General features: G+C 43.5%; 1 protein-coding gene across 2 annotated transcripts in view; it reads right to left on the bottom strand.

Annotated features, from left to right (window-relative positions):
• Positions 1-9,924: 9,924 nt before the first annotated feature.
• Positions 9,925-19,351, bottom strand: part of SGPP2 (sphingosine-1-phosphate phosphatase 2) — a 142,063-nt gene continuing 132,636 nt past the window's right edge. For both annotated transcript variants that reach the window (XM_054477323.2, XM_054477325.2), the window contains one exon: positions 9,925-12,306. In XM_054477323.2, the coding sequence (XP_054333298.1) occupies positions 11,755-12,306 (552 nt within the window). In that variant the 3' untranslated portion in view covers positions 9,925-11,754. The remainder of the gene's footprint in view (positions 12,307-19,351) is intronic.

Below are 19,351 nucleotides of genomic sequence, written 5' to 3'. Positions count from 1 at the left end.
AATATAAAAATTAGCCAGGCATGGTGGTGTGGGCCTGCAGTCCCAGCTACCTGGGAGGCTGAGTCAGGAAAATCTCTTGAACCAGGAGGTGGACGTTGCAGGAGGGCAGATTGTGCCACTGCCCTCCAGCCTGGGTGACAGAGTGAGATTCTGTCTACAAAAAAAAAAAAAAACAAAAAAAAACAAACAAACAAAAAAAAAGAAGTAGCTAACAAAGATAGTGAAATAAGAATTATGTTTATGGATCTTTTGCTGAGTCTACTACTAGGAGAAAACCCGACCATATTACAACCTTGAATTGGGGCAGCAGTGTCTAACTCTGTAAGATTTGTGAACACACACACTTCCAGCTGACCCTTCACAGCTCTGTTGTAAGCAGATCCTTACAACATTTTACAAATGAAATATGCCCTCTAAAAATAATGTGTGCCAAAAGGACTTGTATCCAGCATGCATAAAGATTTCTTAAAACTTAATAATAAAATAAAACAATACTAAAAATAAAACAACTGTTTTTTAAAAATGTGCAAGAGTTGAACAAACATTTCCCAAAAGATGATATATGAATGAGCACTTGAAAAGATCCTCAACATCGTTAGTCATCAGGGAAATGCAACTAAAATCCACAATGATAAACTGCATACCCATTAAAATGGCTAAAATTTAAGACTCCTAAATCGAATATTGCTGAGACTGGAGCAAGTGGAACTTTCATGCACTGCTGGTGAGTCACAGTGTAAAATGTTACATTGTGACTTTAGAAAATAGCTTGGCAGTCTCTTGAAACATACACCTACCATCTAGCCATTCTATTCCTAGGTTTACCCATATGGCCAAAGATTTTTATGCAAGTGTTCAGTGTTACTTATAGTAGTTACAAATTGCGGTATATCCATACTATGAAATACTTCTCTGCAATAAGAAGGAATGAACTACTGATCCTCAAAACAATATGAATGAATTTCAAAACAGTATGCTAAATGAAAGCAAGAGGACTCAAAAGACTCTAATTCTATTTACATGAGAGTCTAAAAAAGTCAAAAGCAGGTTGGTTGGCAGGAGCTCAGGAAAGAGAACTGACTGCAGTGGGTTAAGAGAAAACTTTTTCGGATGATGGAAATTTTATCTTAATTGAGGTGGTAGGTGTACTTCAGGTGTAGGTTATACCTTCGTAAAGCTGGGAGAAAAAGAATGTAATGTAACATGTAGTATTTTACTGATTTTAACTATATAACACCAGTTGATAAATGCCTAGAGAAATAGCCTGAACTGTAGAATTGGCAGTTCTGCTCAAGATGGCTCACTGGTCCACAGCTATTAATGATACATTCTCCCTTAGTTTCAGGTTCGCTCTAGTTAAAATCATGGCTTATGGATCATCATATGATAGCCCTTGTTGAAGTAGGTGGAACCATTTGTTCTGTCAGCAGCTACCCACCTGGATAGTTTTGGGGGTGGCCAAAATTACTTGTAATGAAAAACCCACTAATGCCTAATTGTATATCCCAGCATGAAAGGGGGAAGATCAACTCCATGCATCATGTAGATGTTTCTGCCCTCGGAAGCAGGGAATGGTAGGAAGAAAAACAGTGTTGGCTGCATTGGAAGAAACGAATCCAGCTCATGAGTCGAGGCTTTGCAGCCAGATCATCTTACACTTGTCCCTGGTGAAGCATTTGAACTGGAGCCAGGGCAGTCTGTGAGTACTGCCAAAAGCCTTTATTACAGAAGATGCACACCTTCTTAGTAAAAACTGGGAGCTCTAGTATTAAAGTGAAAATTAAATGGAATTGATTTTTGTTCTAGCTTAGAGGAAACTTAAATTCTACCACTACAGCCTCACAGTCCTGCAGTGCTCTTCTAGTTTTGTTTGTTTTTTGTTTTTTTAGACGGAGTCTCGCTCTGTCACCCAGGCTGGAGTGCAATGGCGCAATCTTGGCTCACTGCAACCTCCATCTCCTGGGTTCAAGCAATTCTCCTGCCTCAGCTTCCCGAGTAGCTGGGACTACAGGTGTGTGCCACCATACCTGGATAATTTTTGTATTTTTAGTAGAGACGGGGTTTCACCACGTTGGCTAGGCTGGTCTCAAACTTCTGACCTCAGGCGATCTGTCCACCTCTGCCTCCCAAAGTGCTGGGATTATAGGCGCCCAGCCTGCTCTTCTGTTTTTAAATTATTTTTGAATTGATCTTTTTTCACATTTTAATTTTTTTGGTTTAATAACGGTATGAGAGTAGGAATTCTCCCTGATTCGTAGGGTGAAAACAGTTGAGTTTCAGAGAGATCAATAACTTAGTCAGAAGTCACATAGCCAACAAATGAGTTTGAGACACGATGTAAGAGTGACTTGGAGTCCACAGACCACTTACTGATTTGCATTATTTACTTATTTATGTGAAAGTAAATAATGGGACTTTCTACACTTTTTAAAAATATAAAAATAATGGAAAACAAAAAGTTAAAAATTGTTTAAGTCCAATACTTTAAAAAAACTGTGCAAACTATGGCCTTACTGAGCTAATCTACCTTTCTTCCTCCTGATTCCCTGAAGTAACTAACCGCTGTTAACAATTTAGCCTGTATTGTTTCCTTAGTTTGGACATTTTCCTTGATTTGTACAGTCAGCCACACACACCTGCTCACATTTTTTGGGGGTCATGCTCTACTTACTGGTTTGCGACAAGTTTTGTTTTTTATTTTACATATATCTCATGACATTTCACTTAATATGTCCCATTTTTTCAGGTCAGTGCCTATAGACCTATCTCATTCTTTTAAGTGAGGTTAATATTCTATTGTACAGATGTCCATAATTGTTCAATTATTCCCCTGTTGGTGGACATTCAGTTGTTTCCAATTGTTTGCAATTATAAACACTGCTCCAATGGACCCCCCATCCTGCTAAATAGCACTGGCTTAGGGCCCCAAGGAAAACCAGTCCTAATGGGTGCAAGACTGTATAAATATTCACATTTGACAGACACATTCAGAGATGCATAGAGTTCATTAGATATTTCTTTGATGTGACGTTTGTACTTGAACTACCTATTATTCCAGTACCTTACATCTTAGATGTAGGAGTTGCTAGGTCAAAGGATGTGTTTTGAATTTAAAACATGTTGAATGACTATTCCCACATTTTAAATAGGAGTAATCTACTACAAACCAGCCAGCCTAACCACTGCCCCTGCTCTCAGCAATGATGGGCTCATCAGCTTGGTAAGAGAGAACATTACTCACAATCTTGCTTCTCAATCTTAATCTGTTTGTGCTTGGTGTTTTGTATAACATCACTTAACCCTAATACTTGAGTATTGACTTTGGCCCTTCTGTCCATTTTATCCAAAAGCAGACAGATAGTCTTCAAGGGACACCATTGCCTTAAGCAGAATATGCCTCCTAAGCAATGAAAGCCTTTGACCCATCTGATATCCAAGTTCTGGCTTATTATGTTATTAGGGCCTTGAATAACTTTATGTATATTATTATGGACTGAATGTATCCCCACAAAGTCATGTTGACCCTCTGACCTCCAGTGTGATGGTCTTTGGAGATGAGGCCTTTGGCAGGTGATTAGAGCTAGATGAGGTCATGAGAGGGGGGCCCTCATGAGAGGCTCAGTGGCCTGATAAGAAGAGACACCAGAGAGCTTGCTCTGTTTCTCTGCCTACCTGGCGCACACATACAGAAGAGGTGATGTGACCACACAGCAACATGGTGGCCACCAGCAAGCTAGAAGAGGGATCAGAATGAAACCTATTTTGCTGGCACCTTGATCTTTGACTTCTAGCCTCCAGAACTGTGAGAAATAAAATTCTTTTCTTGAAGCCACCCAGCCTGTAGTCTTTTGTTGGGACAGTCCCAGCAAACTAAACCACATTATTGAAAACTTGCATTCCAAAAGTAGAGAGTGGCATGCACGATAAAATTCAAGGCAGCAGTACACCTCTGGGACAGTCTGCAGCAGTTCTCTAATCTACCTGTATCCATGAGCGCAGATAGGAGTGAAGCCTCCTAGGCTTCCAGTCTGCAGCGTCTCTGTCACATGGAAACCTGATTGGTGCCACTGTGAGGGGGGCCAATTACACACAGTGCACACTAAACACAGATCATTTTAGCCTTCCTCATTAGCCAGTAATAAAAAGACACTGAAGTATCCTGAAGATCAAAGCGAGATTTCCACCATACCTCAATACAAACCCCAGCCCGGGCCTCTGCTTGACAGGTGCTGTGCCTAATGTTTTGCCCTGACCAGAGTCCATGTAGGGAATACAACCTGCTTGGATAAAAGAAGAACTGCCAAATGACTGTGGTTGACAAATGGGCCAGGCAGCAAGAAGGGCAACGCAGAAGCAAAGCGGTTTGAGTCTCCACGATGTCTGCTTTGTGTTCAGGTATTCTCTGCTTTGGCTTTCTAGTAGGCAGAAAGGATGAGTGAATATTGTAGCTAGACTGTGGGTTGAATAAGTATCTCCAGCAAAGGGTCTAATTGAATGATGTCTGACCAAACCCTGTGGGTTTTTTTTCTTCTGAAGTGACTAATGGAGTGTGCTAAGAATATACTCAAGGTTCACACTCAAACTTTTCATTCTTCATCTGTAAGGTTTGGCCTTCCTTGTTTCTGTTGAAGAAAGGCAGGAAAGAGGCATGAATCTCCAGGAGAAAACATTTGAAGCCTGGGCGTGGTGGCTCATGCCTGTTATCCCAGCACTTTGGGAGGCTGAGGTAGGCGGATCACCAAAGCCCAGGAGTTAGTAACGAGCCTGGGCAACATGGCAAAACCCATCTTTAAAAAAAAAAAAAAATATATATATATATATATACATACATACATACATACAAAAATTAGCTAGGCATGGTGGTGTGCGCCTGTAGTTGCCATGTGAGCCAGGATTGCACCACACAGTACTCCAGCCTGGGTGACACGGTGAGACCCTGTCTCAAAAAAAAAAAAAAAAAAAAAAAGAAAAGAAAAAACATTTGGAAGAATCCATCACGTTAGGAGTGCTGGCAAGGCTATGAGAGAGAGCTGCCGCATACACCGCTGGAATCAGAGGACTTGCAGACATGAAGTAAATCTGGCCTTCTAGGTGGGAAGGTGAAGATGTGAAGAAAGTGTGCCTGGTTGATATCAAGCCTGATAGCAAAAGAAATGTTCTGCTTTCCACATGGCACAGCTTTTTGTCAGGAATAAAATATGCCTGTCCCTACAATAACCAACTACTTAGGGCTGACAAGAAACCAGTTGTGACACACATAATAAACAGTCACATTTCATGCTGGAAAGGTCAGAGAAAAAGCCCCAGTGGAGATAGGTGGGATTAATTGGAGATTTTTTTTTTTTGGCTGTGAGTCTTGGGCAGAACATTTAAACAAGGAGCACTTGGGTGACATTGGGGCAGATGAGACAAGACAGCCAAACAGAGAGGTGCCCCTTAAGCAAATCATGTAGGTGAGATGACTTGTGCAAAACACTAGGCACAACACCTGTCACGCAGAGACCCGGACTGGGGTTTGTATTGAGGCATGGTGGAAATCTCTCTTTGATCTTCAGGATGCTTCAGCGTCTTTTTATTGGTGGCCAGTTAGGAAGGCTAAAATGATCTGTGTTTAGTGTGCACTGTGCAAAATTGGCCCTGCTCACAGTGGCACCCATCAGGTTTCCATGTGACAGAGACATTGCAGACTGGAAGTCCAAGAGGCTTCACTCCTATGTGCGCTCATGGATACAGGTAGATTACAAGACTCTTGCAGGCACGGGCATTAAGGCAGCACCCAATTGTCACCCTGGCTCACCCCCAGTGATCTGAGGCCATCTTTGTGTATATTAAAGAGGCATTGACATTTGAACACCTGCATTGGGCAGAATCTGGCTTGCCATAGAAAGAGCAAGGCCAGCAGATGTGTTGAGTGTGTGTGTTAAAGAAGCATTACAGCGGAACTCCTAGCTACATCCTTACTTTTGTTGGTTTTTTTGCATGTCATATAGACAGGCGTGGAAAAAGAATTATTTTTGGCTTTGTATAGCTCCCTGTCTCATGTGGCTACAGTTTTAAGAATTTAACATTCTCTTCATGGCCTACATTTAACTCTGATTCTTCTTAATGTGCATTCTGTAAATAGCCAAGTCTGGACTACAGGTGTGTCTCATTTTAAGAAAACAACAGATGCATGGTGTGCACAGAGTCACCCATTAAAGCCTTATGTTCACAGAAATGAAGAATCCGAGTTTTAACTTGAATTCTAACGGCAAACCCATACGTGCAGTTAAAATTCAAGTTAAAAAAAATCAAAACACAAGCAGCTTCGAGGAAAACATCTCTTGTCTCAAATGAGATATGTGTATATTGCTGTTCCACTTGGCTCTTGGGTAGCTTCTTACTAGAGGATGAGGGCTTCATTCACGATCATTAAAGAAAGACTTGGAGCATTTTGAAGCATTTTGAAGTTCCCTGAAGAGCCAGGATCATGGTAAAATATTTTGAAAATGAAGTTTCACGTGACTAGTTGAGGGAACTGAGCAAAGAGAAGACGGAGGAAGGGAGTGGGCGTGAAGGACACAGAAGGAGGTACCAGCTGTTGGTCATGTCCACCAAGAGAGGAAGAAGAAGAATGGGAATGATGCTGTGCGTGCAGAGATGGCAGACGGGGAAGGTGCTCGGGCTGACTGGTGAGTACAGTTAACCCTTGAACAAGATGGGTTTGAACTGTACACATTCAGTGGTATGTGGATTTTCTCCTGCCTCTGCCACCCCTGACACAGAACAACCCCTCCTCTTCCCTCTCTTCCTCCTCCTCAGCCTCCTCAACAGAAGATGATGAGGATGAAGACTTTTGTGATGATCCTGTTCCACTTAATGAAGGGTAAATGTATTTTCCTTACGATTTTCTTAACATTTTCTTTTCTCTAGTTTATTGTAAGAATACAATATATAATGCCTATAACATATGTGGTAATCTACTTATTGTGCTATCAGAAAGGCTTCCCATTGACAGCAGACTATTAGTAGTTAAGTTTTAGGGGAGTCATAAGTTATATGCATTTTTACTACATAGGAGGTTGACACCCCTGAGCTCCAAGTTGTTCAAGGGGCAACTGTATTTCAATGAGGAGTGATGAAAGGAGTCTGTGAAGTTACCTCTGGACGTCACCCCCTCTGGGAGGGCCTTCTCATACTTCTCGTTCATGTGGTTTGATTTTGCAATGTCACAGCCCTAGGCTCATCCTTTATTTCACCACCACCACCACCACCACTGTTATTCTTACGATCACCAACATTGTTTGATTTTTTTCTTGTAAGAGCTGGAGGTGTTTGGGAAGTGCCTCAGACAAGCTGTTCTCTAGCCATGGAGTACCATCTCCTACCTACTTCCCGTCACATTCCCTGTGCAAACCCCATATGTTCTCTAAACCTCGCTCATGTAGTCTACCCCTCCTCCCAGTTCCCATGTCGTTGTTTTCTCTTCCCTACAGCCTTAACCATTTGGCTCCTGAATTGTAATTCTCTGCCCCTGTGTCTTCTCTGTCCTGTGAAAACTGCACAGGATAGGTTGGAGCTTTACATCTCAGACGTCCTGCTCAAGGTACAAATAGAGTCCTATGTCTGCCCTTGCAAATAAGGGGCAGTGTCAACTGTATGTACCATCTCAAATAGCAAATTTGGGATGCTTAAAGGCAGAGCATATCATTGCAGTGATACGCTGTGAATTTGAATTATGGTTATGTTTATTTGGTTCAGCAGATAGAGAACGCATCTCTAAAAACCTTTTACTTACCTTAACTAGCAAAACTTACAACATTTACCTTTCAAAACATAGTGACATTTAACTCCATATAAAGTAAAAGGAGGTTCTTTAGTATGATGGAGTAGAGGAGGGGATTTAAGGATGCCAACATGCCACTTCTTTCCTGTTACCACACCTGTGGGTCGTCCAAGGCTCTCCAACATTTGCGCATGATTGGATTATGACAAGAACAGAGAATTATGTAGCCTGCCTCTTATTTTTATCCCCTTTTCAACTCAGGTCCAATGAATTCAGAGAAAAAGGTCTATGTTACGAAAAAAATGCAAGGAAACAGAACACTGGCTTTTAAAGCATTTAATAAGTCAAAATCAAATAAAAGTGATTTTTAAAAAGAATAAATGTACATATGGTACATAAGCAAGACAGCTGAAGGTTTCTAAAATAGAAACCTGGCGCATATGGCCCCGAAACACCACATGCTTTGATTACACTCAGGAAGCATGAGTTGCCTATTTGGGTGAGAAAATCCCATGTTACAGTGAGATCACGGGGCATGTTTTGGAGTAATTCCAGCCACTGCTATGGAAGTGTTTTTAATTCAGGGGTGTCTTCTACGTTTTCATCTTCTGAATATCTTGTGAAGGTGCAGGTTTGAGCAAAACTGGCATGAAATGAGAGCTGTTTTAGATGCAAGATGGATGGCTTGGCCCACAGTGGCAGTGGGCTGGGGGTGGAATGTGGACAATTAGGAAAAAGGCATGTCATTCTATCTGGCTCCCGGAGAGGCAGATAATCCTGGGGGCTTTGGTGTCACAGTTCCCAAAAGCAAGGTTGGCCAGACCATAGGCTTACATTGTGGTGAGCTTGCCTTTTAAATTAATCTCCAAGATGCCAGATCGAGAGGGACGGTGGACCTAGACTGAAGCCAAACCAGTAGGGGGCGCTCTTTCCCCAGAGAGAAACTCCAAATGTCTTGAGAGGAGCCTGAACCATACCCTTTGAAGGGGCATGCAATGGTGTGAGACTGAGAGAGGGTTTAACAGAGCAAAGTGCTGTGTGAGAAATGAATGGAAGAGGGCTAGCAAGACAAGGGTGTGAATCAGGTAATGCCTTTTTTTCCCCTGATGAATTTTTGTCTGATTCTTACCACAGAGCAGGAGTGCTCAAAAACTAAGGTTGGTGTCACCAATATACACTTTTCATTGTCCAGTTGCAGTAATCAAATACTTTAAAAAGTGACCAACCATGACAAATCCTTGGCTCATTCTTTAATGTGCTGTGGCTGATATATTCATCCTCAACCCAAATTAGTTAAGTACAGCCTTAAATATATCAATATAGCTGATCGGCCTTCCTATTGTTGGGACTTAAAACTAGAGACAGCAGTAAAAATTATGTATATGATATATATATATATATATAATGATATATAAATATCATATATATGAGATGCCAGCACCCATTCTGTGACAATGATCACAATCCCTCTTTTTAAAAAATACAAGTGGGAAAAGCTGATCCTTCTGTCAGCTGGCTTCAGACAAGTCAACCACAATTATTTGGTGTAAATATCCAGTGTTGCGAACTCTGGCTGGGCAGCTGTGTGGATGAAAATACAGAAAAGTGCCGCATCCAGCTGACAGCCACTGCTCTGCAGGGGCAGATGAAGGCTAGGAGTACCTGCAAGCTAAGGCCCTTCCCCTGAGTTGTGCTGCAAATACTGGGCAGAGTTTGATGTAAAAGCAGTCAAATGGCAGGTCGTCTTGATCTTTGCCTTCTAACTATAATAAATATGAGAAGAATTTTAAGTAAAAACAGGATGTTTTCCTAAAAATTCTTTTTTTTTGAGACAGAGTCTCGCTCTGTCGCCCAGGCTGGAGTGCAGTGGCGCAATCTCGGCTCACTGCAAGCTCCGCCCACCGGGAGTAGCTGGGACTACAGGCACCCGCCACCACGTCCGGCTAATTTTTTTGTATTTTCAGTAGAGACGGGGTACCATGTTAGCCAGGATGGTCTCGATCTCCTGACCTCGTGATCTGCCCGCCTTGGCCTCCCAAAGTGCTGGGATTACAGGCGTGAGCCACTGCACCCGGCCTAAAAATTCTTGAGAAATTGGAACGCTAAGTTACATACTAAATATCATCCCAACAGTAAGGCCGTAGAACATACTTGAAATCAAGAAAAATGTGATTTTTCGGTTTTAACACGTTAAGAGCCTCTGTAACTTTTAAGGAAGCTATTTTTTTTTTCCAGAGTATGCACATGGTGATGATGTGTTGGGTTGATAAAGCACTGGCTCAGTCCTACAGGCACTACACCTCAATGGATACTTTGTTAACTATAGTTACACTAACTTTAAAGAAAGTTCTTGATACCTGTTCTTTATTCTTAGGAACTGAAGAGGAGGGAACTCTGGTGTTTGCATAATCATCGCTTTCCCATGTTAAGAGGACTCACCCTAGTAGGCTTAATGGGTTTTGTATTTGGTTGGCTTGTTTTCCCAAGAGACAATAAAGTTGTTCTTGCATTAATTACCCTTAAAATTGCCAAGAGATAAGAGGTGGGAAGACAAAAAGGGCGCCTGATTCTATTCAGTAGATGAGAAAATAGATTTACAGACGGTAACTGTGAAATTGGAGGAGTAATGTCAGGGAGGCCTTGTCAGGACCAGGCAATGTCAAGGAAGCCTATCCCTTCTTTGTCAGGCTCCAGAAAGGATTGAGTTCATCTGTTCTTCACGGATCCACTTTCCTAGGCAGATGCCAGTGCCTTCCAGGTTTGTATGAAAGCAAAAAACTGCTGATGATGGGCAGAGGGCCTGTCCCAAACCAGTAGGAAGCAGGAGAGGGCAGGAATCTCAGTGAATCCCAGATGTATCCACCTGTGCTGAAGGCTAACCCCCCGACCTGTTTGGTGACGTGCGAGCAGCCAGTTTGTTTCATGGGTCAGAAGAATGTGGTAATGGTACCTGGAATCCTGCAAAATGCATGGAAACAAGGAGAGCAGATCCTTATTTCAACATGAACACCAGGACTTATAAGGAAAGCAGGCTTTTCCCCATGACCTCAGAGCTCTGCCTCCACCTTTCATCTCTTCACAGTGAGCTTTCTTTCAGAGTGATCTTACCACCCAACCAGGCACAGTCTAATTTGATCATAACAAGGAGGAGGCCGGGCACAGTGGCTCATGCCTATAATCCCAGCACTTTGGGAGGCTGAGGTGGGTGGATCACTTAAGCCCAGGTGTTTGAGACATGCCTGGGCAACATGGCAAAACCCTGTCTCTACAAAAATTAGCTGGGCATGGTGGTCTATGCTTACAGTCCCAGCTACTCAGTTGGCTGAGGCAGGAGGATCGCTTGAGCCTGGGAGGCAGAGTTTGCAGTGAGCTGAGATTGTGCCACTGTACTACAGCCTGGGAAACAGAGCAAGATCCTGTCTCAAACAAAACAAAACAAAAGAAACACCAAATAAACGATAAGGAAGTCACCCTGTCCAAGGAATGCAGTTTTGTATGGTGCCACCCCTTCTCCTAGACCAAAGTTCCCGTTTTAGAAATAAGACTCCGTGCTAGGCAAGGTTGTAACGGAAAAGAAAGGCTCTACCTCCAGCCTCCCAGATCACCCCATCTCTATTGGCTCTCCAGAACCCAGTGGGGCTCATAGCCATTCCTAAGCCAGGCCACAATTCCTGCCAGCCCATGACTAGGTCCAAAGTCCATGCAACAGAAAGAGGAGCAGGGGCCGGGGTGGGGGTGTGCCTTTAAAGATCTGGATTATGGTTTTTAGCTTGGGTTCAACTGTAGCATAACCATTACAGACTAATGACCGCTATGAGACAATTTTTCCTTTCACACAGCAGCATCATTTATCTGGTAGTAGCAAGACAGCCGTATGACTTTTTTGTTGTTGTTGTTAAAGAAAAATAAGTTGTCAAGATTTGCCTACCAATAACTTTCCTATGTCTTGGCTCTCATGTCCAGTGGGCTAGTTTCCAACTGTTTGAGACTCAGGGTAATCCCAGAAACCTGTGAAGCATCGGCACAAAGGTTGTAGCGCAGATGCCAACAGATGTGTAGGTAACAAACTTGTAAGGCACTTCAATCTCCAGTCTCCGCCTGGCCTCCTTGTTCCTGGTGACCACCTTGAACCATGAGTATAATACTTGCAGCGAGAGATTTTGTACAAGCTGACGAACCAAGAGGATCAACACAATTCCCACTGCAAATTTGGTCAGACCCAAAACTAACATGTAGGTGGTGAGCGGTGGGATGTTCTGAATAACAGGGAGAGATTCAGCGGGCTTGGATACAAGCTGGAAGAAATGGTTGATCCAGAATCCTATGGTCACTCCAGCCCCGGCAGCCAGAATGGTGGTGGTGTCCGCCCGAGTTGGGCTGTAGTAATCAGAAACAGGGTAATTGTAACACAGGAAGAATGGCACAACTATGACACACACGGGGAAGAGGGGGCTGGCCGAGTCCAGGCAGTCAATGAAGGTCCAGGCAGGGTAGGTGAGGACGATGAGGAGTGCGGTGATCAGGACGCCACCCAGCACATCCTTTGGGAAGGAGAGAAAAGAACAGTGTGAACCAATGAGTATTTCCTTGAATACAGGTATAATTTGAATCAAGTATGGTTAATTTGGTATTTAAAACACAATTTTTGCATTGTTTTATTTTACAGTACATGTTCAAAGAAGTGTAAAGTTCTAAAAATTTGAAGTGAAAATAGGAAAAAATGCTCCCAACAACCATACTACTCATGTTACATATCTTCTTTCACCTTTTTTACCTTTTGGAATAAATTATGTATTTGTTTTCTTAATGAATAACTGTAATCTCATTGTCCTTCAAACTTATATAAATCTAGTATTTCGACACTTATATCACAAATACTGTCACTGTCTTCACAGAGGTGTCACCATCCTTTCATCCACCTGGGGTTGGGCTGCAGGCTGGCTAAAGGAGGAAGCTCACTTCTGGGGAAGCCAAATGTACACAGCAAGCACATCATTGTTATGTAGAGGACATGTTCCTTTGGGGTGGTTTGAGGAGACATTTGGATGTGGTAGCACCAAAGTTCTTCTGCATCAGCCTTGATACCACTGCCCCGCCTTCAGAGACAGGATTTCAAACAGTGTGTATACAATTTCATTGAGCAGTTGTACCATGCTTTATTTAATTAATCCCATTCTTTAGAACAGTGGCTTGCTTTCTTCCATCGCCTCCTCCCTTCCTTCCCTGCTTAAAATATCTTTAACTCCTTGATGTCCTACATTTCCCTCTTTCCTTAGTCTTCTCTTTGCACAATATAATTAATTGATTCTTAGTTTCAATACCTAGAGTTAAACACTTTCCCTAAGTTTGCATGTTTCCATATATTCTTTTTTTCCTATATGTATAATAGAATTCTAAGACTTGGTCTTGATTTTCTAATAACTTCATTATTTATTTCTCTTGCTTAGTGTCTAATACAATGACATCTGATTTGAATAAACAATGGGTGAGAATTAGATCTTAGAAATAATCACTAAGGCAACAGCAAGTTTCACAGATTAGTGGGCATCCATCCATCCTTCATACAGTGGCCATGTATGAGTGCCTACTGTTTGCCAAACACAGTGCTAGAGGATCCAGGTGAACCAAACACACACCATCCCCACCTGTCCTGGACCTCACGGTCTGGTAAAGAGATAGGTAGTTACCATTATTTCAGAGGGAAAGAGGCCAGTGAGGGATCTTGATGGTCCCTAGGGGCTGGAGAGAGAGCGTGAACACAGGCAGGAGCTACTTTACACAGGGCCCTAAAGTCCAACCCACGCCATGAGTACTACGTCCTGGGAGCAGCCTGAGGCCCCGAAGTAGCTCTCACTGGGTAGCAACATGACTGGGTTTTCACTTTAAAAAGATTGACTGACTGCAGTGGGGAGGGTGGATGGGGGCGGGGAGAAGTCAGGGTGGATGGGGAAGGAGTGAGGGTGGATGAGGGAGGAGTGAGGGTGGATGGGGAGGACTAAGGGTGGATGGGGAAGGAGTGAGTATGGATGGGGGAGGAGTGAGGGTGGATGGGGGAGGAGTGAGGGTGGATGGGGAAGGAGTGAGGGTGGATGGGGGAGGAGTGAGGGGGGAGGAGTGAAGGTGGATGGGGGAGGAGTGGGGGTGGATGGGGGCGGAGTGAAGGTGGATGGGGGAGGAGTGAGGGTGGATGGGGGAGGAGTGAGGGTGGATGGGGGAGGAGTGAGGGTGCATGGGGAGGAGTGACGGTGGATGGGGAAGGAGTGAGGGTGGATGGGGAGGAGTGAGGGTGGATGGGGGAGGAGTGAGAGTGGATGGGGGAGGAGTGAGGGTGAATGGGGAAGGAGTGAGGGGGGAGGAGTGAAGGTGGATGGGGGAGGAGTGAGGGCGGATGGGGGAGGAGTGAGGGCAGATGGGAGAGGAGTGAGAGTGGATGGGTGAGGAGTGAGGGTGGATGGGGGAGGAGTGAGGGTGGATGGGGGAGGAGTGAGGGTGGATGGGGAGGAGTGAGGGTGGATGGGGGAGGAGTGAGAGTGGATGGGGGAGGAGTGAGGGGGGAGGAGTGAGGGCGGATGGGGGAGGAGTGAGGGCGGATGGGGGAGGAGTGAGGGCAGATGGGGGAGGAGTGAGGGCGGATGGGGGAGGAGTGAGGGTGGATGGGGAGGAGTGAGAGTGGATGGGTGAGGAGTGAGGGTGGATGGGGAGGAGTGAGGGCGGATGGGTGAGGAGTGAAGGTGGATGGGGGAGGAGTGAGAGTGGATGGGGGAGGAGTGAGGGTGGATGGGGAGGAGTGAGGGTGGATGGGGGAGGAGTGAGGGTGGATGGGGGAGGGGTGAGGGCGGATGGGGAGGAGTGAGGGTGGTCGGGAGGAGTGTGGGCGGATGGGGAGGAGTGTGGGCGGATGGGGAGGAGTGAGGGTGGATGGGGAGGAGTGAGGGTGATAGGCGAGGAATGATGGGGGTAGGAGTGAGGGTGGTCGGGAGGAGTGAGGGTGTGGGGGAAGTGAGAGTGGATGGGGGGGAGTTAGAGTGGATGGGGCGGGGGTGGGGGGAGACTGCCTTTCAGAGGAAGAGTTGAGTGTCCTCACCACCTGCACCTGGCTCCAGGGCTTCACCAGTACGCACTTCAGTTCCCCTCCACTGTCCCCTCAGGCTTCACCATCTCTGCAGCTTCCCTCCCTGTGGTTTCTTTTCTTGGGTGTATGAATATGCACCGATATTGCCTTAATTTTGGGGAAAAAAATCCTTCGTATAGGCTTCTTGGTTACCAGAATTGAGCCAAACTCTTTGGGTTTTCTACACATGTTGCCTCCAGGCTCTCAACTTAATGTGCAGCTGCTTGTAAGCTCCTACGCTCAGATGATACGCCACTCTCAAAGGCCACTCACTGGACATTCATTGGCTGTTTCTTCAGCATCTAAGTCTTCCAACAGTCCCATATTTCCCCTTGGGGATCCATGAGGTTCTGGGAAATTATGGAGTTGAAGCACATGACCTAGGTAGGCCAATCAACGCACTGAATTCCTTTCATAGTGAATAGTGCAGGGGTGATCATGTGACCTTGCTACAACAATCAGAATGAACTGCAGGCCTGTTATTTGGAATTCTTGGAGAAAGATGTTCTCTCTTTCTCTTGACGTTGTGCTCTGGGATTTAAACCCTTTACTTATCAGACCTTTAAAATTCAGCTTTTATTAATGTTACCCTGAAATAGCCTGGTTCTTCTGTGACTTCTAAGAAGTCTCTTTCTTGGTTTCTTCCTTTACGTCCTCCTCTTTCCGCATCCTAAACATGGGCATTTGCACAGATTCTGTCTTCGAGCCTTGTGTGTTTCTCTCGAGTTTACATCGCTCCCTGGCTTCAACTCTCCATTCCCTATCAGTGTGCCTCTCAAATCCACATCTTTGAGCCTCTCTCTCAAAATTGAGGCCTGCATTTTTTGATTGAATGCTAAACATTTCCATCTGGATGTCCTATGAACTCCCTTAAACCAATCTTTCTAAAATAAAAATCAACAACCACCAAAAAGAAAAATGGATAAAAGAAATGAGCAGCTAACAGAAAAGGAAATATAAATGTCTCTTAAATGTATAAAAATATCCCTAAGCTTACTCATAATAAGGTATGAAAATTATACTAGGGAGAAAGTAAAACTTATGTTCGCACAAATAATGGTACATGTATGCTTATAGCAGTTTTATTAATAATCAGCCCAAACTGGAAACAACCCCAATGCCCCTGAATGGGTGAATGGGTAAATAAACTGTGACACTTGTCAGCAGTAAAAAGCAACACACTACTGATGCATGCAACAGCTTGGATGAAACCTCCAGGAAATTATGCTGAACGGAAGAAGTCAAGCTCCAAGGGATACATACTGTATGGTTCTCTTTAGATAACATTCTTGAAAAGATAAAACCATAGTGATGGAGAGTTGATTACCAGTTGCCTAGGGGTTTCAGGGTGGGGGGAGGTTGTGACTCCAAAGGGATGGGAGGAGGGAGGTTTGAGGATGATGCAACTGTTCTTTATCACGGTGGGGGTCACTCAGATCAATACATGTATTAACATTCATGGAACTTTATGCAAACATGAAGTCAATTTTACTGTTAATTTTTAAATTAAAATTTCAAAATATATTTCAGACACATAAACAAAAACTAAAAAGCTGGTGGGCTCTTTTGTTGCCACTGAATGCCTGCCGCTGTCTGCAAAGCAGGCTCTGGACCCCTGGCGAGGTTCCCAGTATAGCTGCTCCCTCCTCCACCTTCCCACACAAACCGTGCAGAGAATCAACTCCTCGCTTGTCCCTGCTGACAGAGATGCGAAGGTTTAACGTTCTGTTTATGAAACTGTAAGGGTGAACTGGGACTCTTTTTCATTAATCATATGAATGCAAAATGGTATAACATTTATGGGGAGGAGCCTGTCAATAGCTTTAAAAATTACACATTTATTTATCCTGCAGCCCAACAATCTCATTCTGGGACTTGACCTTAGAGATATAACTGCTCACGTTTAAAAGGAGATATTTACAAGCTATCTGTTGTAGTATTGTTTGTAATAGCATCACACTGGAAATAACCCAAGTTCCACCTATAGAGGACTAGTTAAATTTAACTACGATATAGCCACGCAGTGGAATACTATGCCGCTGCAAAAAGAACGAGGAAGCTCTGACAATAAATTTTAAAAAGCAAGGTGCAGAACAGTGCATACAGTATATTACCATTTCCATTTTTAAAAGCTGGGCAGATCCAGAGATACTCTTTCACTAGAATACACAGAGGTGCTACTTGGATGGCTGGGTACAATCAGGAAGGAGACTTTTCACAGGATGCCGCGTGTACCTTTTGAATTTTGTATCATGTGAATATAGTACCTCTTTTTAAAAAGTAAGATAAAATTTAGTCTAGTCTCTCCTCTTCCAAACAGTATCTGCCTTTCAACTTCCATATGAGTGGGATCTCAGGACCCTCACTGTGTCCTCTACACAGGACGGTGTGATAAAATCTCACCCCCGAAGCTCTGAGGGCATTTTGTTTGTGTGTTTTTAAAGGCCTAAGAATTCTGAGGGAAGGAGGCGAGCCAGGTGCAATGAGCTTCACACTGCAAACAAGCCTCTCCTCTCTCGTGGGGGACAGAAGATTCTGCCACTCAGATCGTCTCCCAGGCAGCTCCACTGGACTCAAGTCTGAGCCCTAACGAAGCCTGGAAGATAAAAACAGTCATTTTACCTAAATGTATAATGCGCAGAGCTAAAGAATGCTGCTTTGAGACTTCCCTGGCAGAGGGACGTCCAAAAGGACGAATCCTTTCTTCCTCATACCTCTAGGCCACACTGCCCTGATGGTTATTTGAATGACAAACGTTCTCAAATTTTAGTGTGCATTGGAATCTTCTAGGAAGATGGTTAAAATGCAGATTCAGGGTACTGCCCTCTGACTCTGATCAGAAGTGCGGCCCAGGAGTCTACATTTTAACACCACAAGGTAATTCTGATGTCATGAGTCTAAATAGAAAACTCGGAAATAAGCTATTGATTATTGCCACAATTTCAGATCCTGTTATCGGTCTATTCAGAGATTCAACTTCTTCCTGGTTTAGTCTTGGGAGAGTGTATGTGTCGAGGAATTTATCCATTTCTGCTAGATTTTCTAGTTTATTTGCGTAGAGGTGTTTGTAGTATTCTCTGATGGTAGTTTGTATTCCTGTGGGATCAGTGGTGATATCCCCTTTATCATTTTTTATTGCATCTATTTGATTCTTCTCTCTTTTTTTCTTTATTAGTCTTGCTAGCGGTCTATCAATTTTGTTGATCCTTTCAAAAAACCAGCTCCTGGATTCATTGATTTTTTGAAGTGTTTTTTGTGTCTCTATTTCCTTCAGTTCTGCTCTGATTTTAGTTATTTCTTGCCTTCTGCTAGCTTTTGAATGTGTTTGCTCTTGCTTTTCTAGTTCTTTTAATTGTGATGTTAGGGTGTCAATTTTGGATCTTTCCTGCTTTCTCTTGTGGGCATTTAGTGCTATAAATTTCCCTCTACACACTGCTTTGAATGCATCCCAGAGATTCTGGTATGTTATGTCTTGGTTCTCATTGGTTTCAAAGAACATCTTTATTTCTGCCTTCATTTCGTTATGTACCCAGTAGTCATTCAGGAGCAGGTTGTTCAGTTTCCATGTAGGTGAGCGGTTTTGAGTGAGATTCTTAATCCTGAGTTCTAGCTTGATTGCACTGTGATCTGAGAGATAGTTTGTTATAATTTCTGCTCTTTTACATTTGTTGAGGAGAGCTTTACTTCCAAGTATGTGGTCAATTTTGGAATAGGTGTGGTGTGGTGCTGAAAAAAATGTATCTTCTGTTGATTTGGGGTGGAGAGTTCTATAGATGTCTATTACGTCTGCTTGTTGCAGAGCTGAGTTCAATTCCTGGGTATCCTTGTTGACTTACTGTCCCATTGATCTGTCTAATGTTGACAGTGGGGTGTTAAAGTCTCCCATTATTAATGTGTGGGAGTCTAAGTCTCTTTGTAGGTCACTCAGGACTTGCTTTATGAATCTGGGTGCTCCTGTATTGGGTGCATATATATTTAGGATAGTTAGCTCTTCTTGTTGAATTAATCCCTTTACCATTATGTAATGGCCTTCTTTGTCTCTTTTGATCTTTGTTGGTTTAAAGTCTGTTTTATCAGAGACTAGGATTGCAACCCCTGCCTTTTTTTGTTGTCCATTTGCTTGGTAGATCTTCCTCCATCCTTTTATTTTGAGCCTATGTGTGTCTCTGCACGTGAGATGGGTTTCCTGAATACAGCACACTGATGGGTCTTGAGTCTTTATCCAATTTGCCAGTCTGTGTCTTTTATTTGGAGCATTTAGTCCATTTACATTTAAAGTTAATATTGTTATATGTGAATCTGATCCTGTCATTATGATGTTAGCTGGTTACTTTGCTTGTTAGTTGATGCAGTCTCTTCCTAGTCTCGATGGTCTTTACATTTTGGCATGATTTTGCAGCGGCTAGTACCAGTTGTTCCTTTCCATGTTTAGCGCTTCCTTCAGGAGCTCTTTTATGGCAGGCCTGGTGGTGACA

This window comes from Pongo pygmaeus, chromosome 11 (genome assembly GCF_028885625.2).
Source record: "Pongo pygmaeus isolate AG05252 chromosome 11, NHGRI_mPonPyg2-v2.0_pri, whole genome shotgun sequence".
Lineage (NCBI taxonomy): Eukaryota > Metazoa > Chordata > Mammalia > Primates > Hominidae > Pongo > Pongo pygmaeus.
This window is presented reverse-complemented; position numbering and strand designations above follow the sequence as displayed.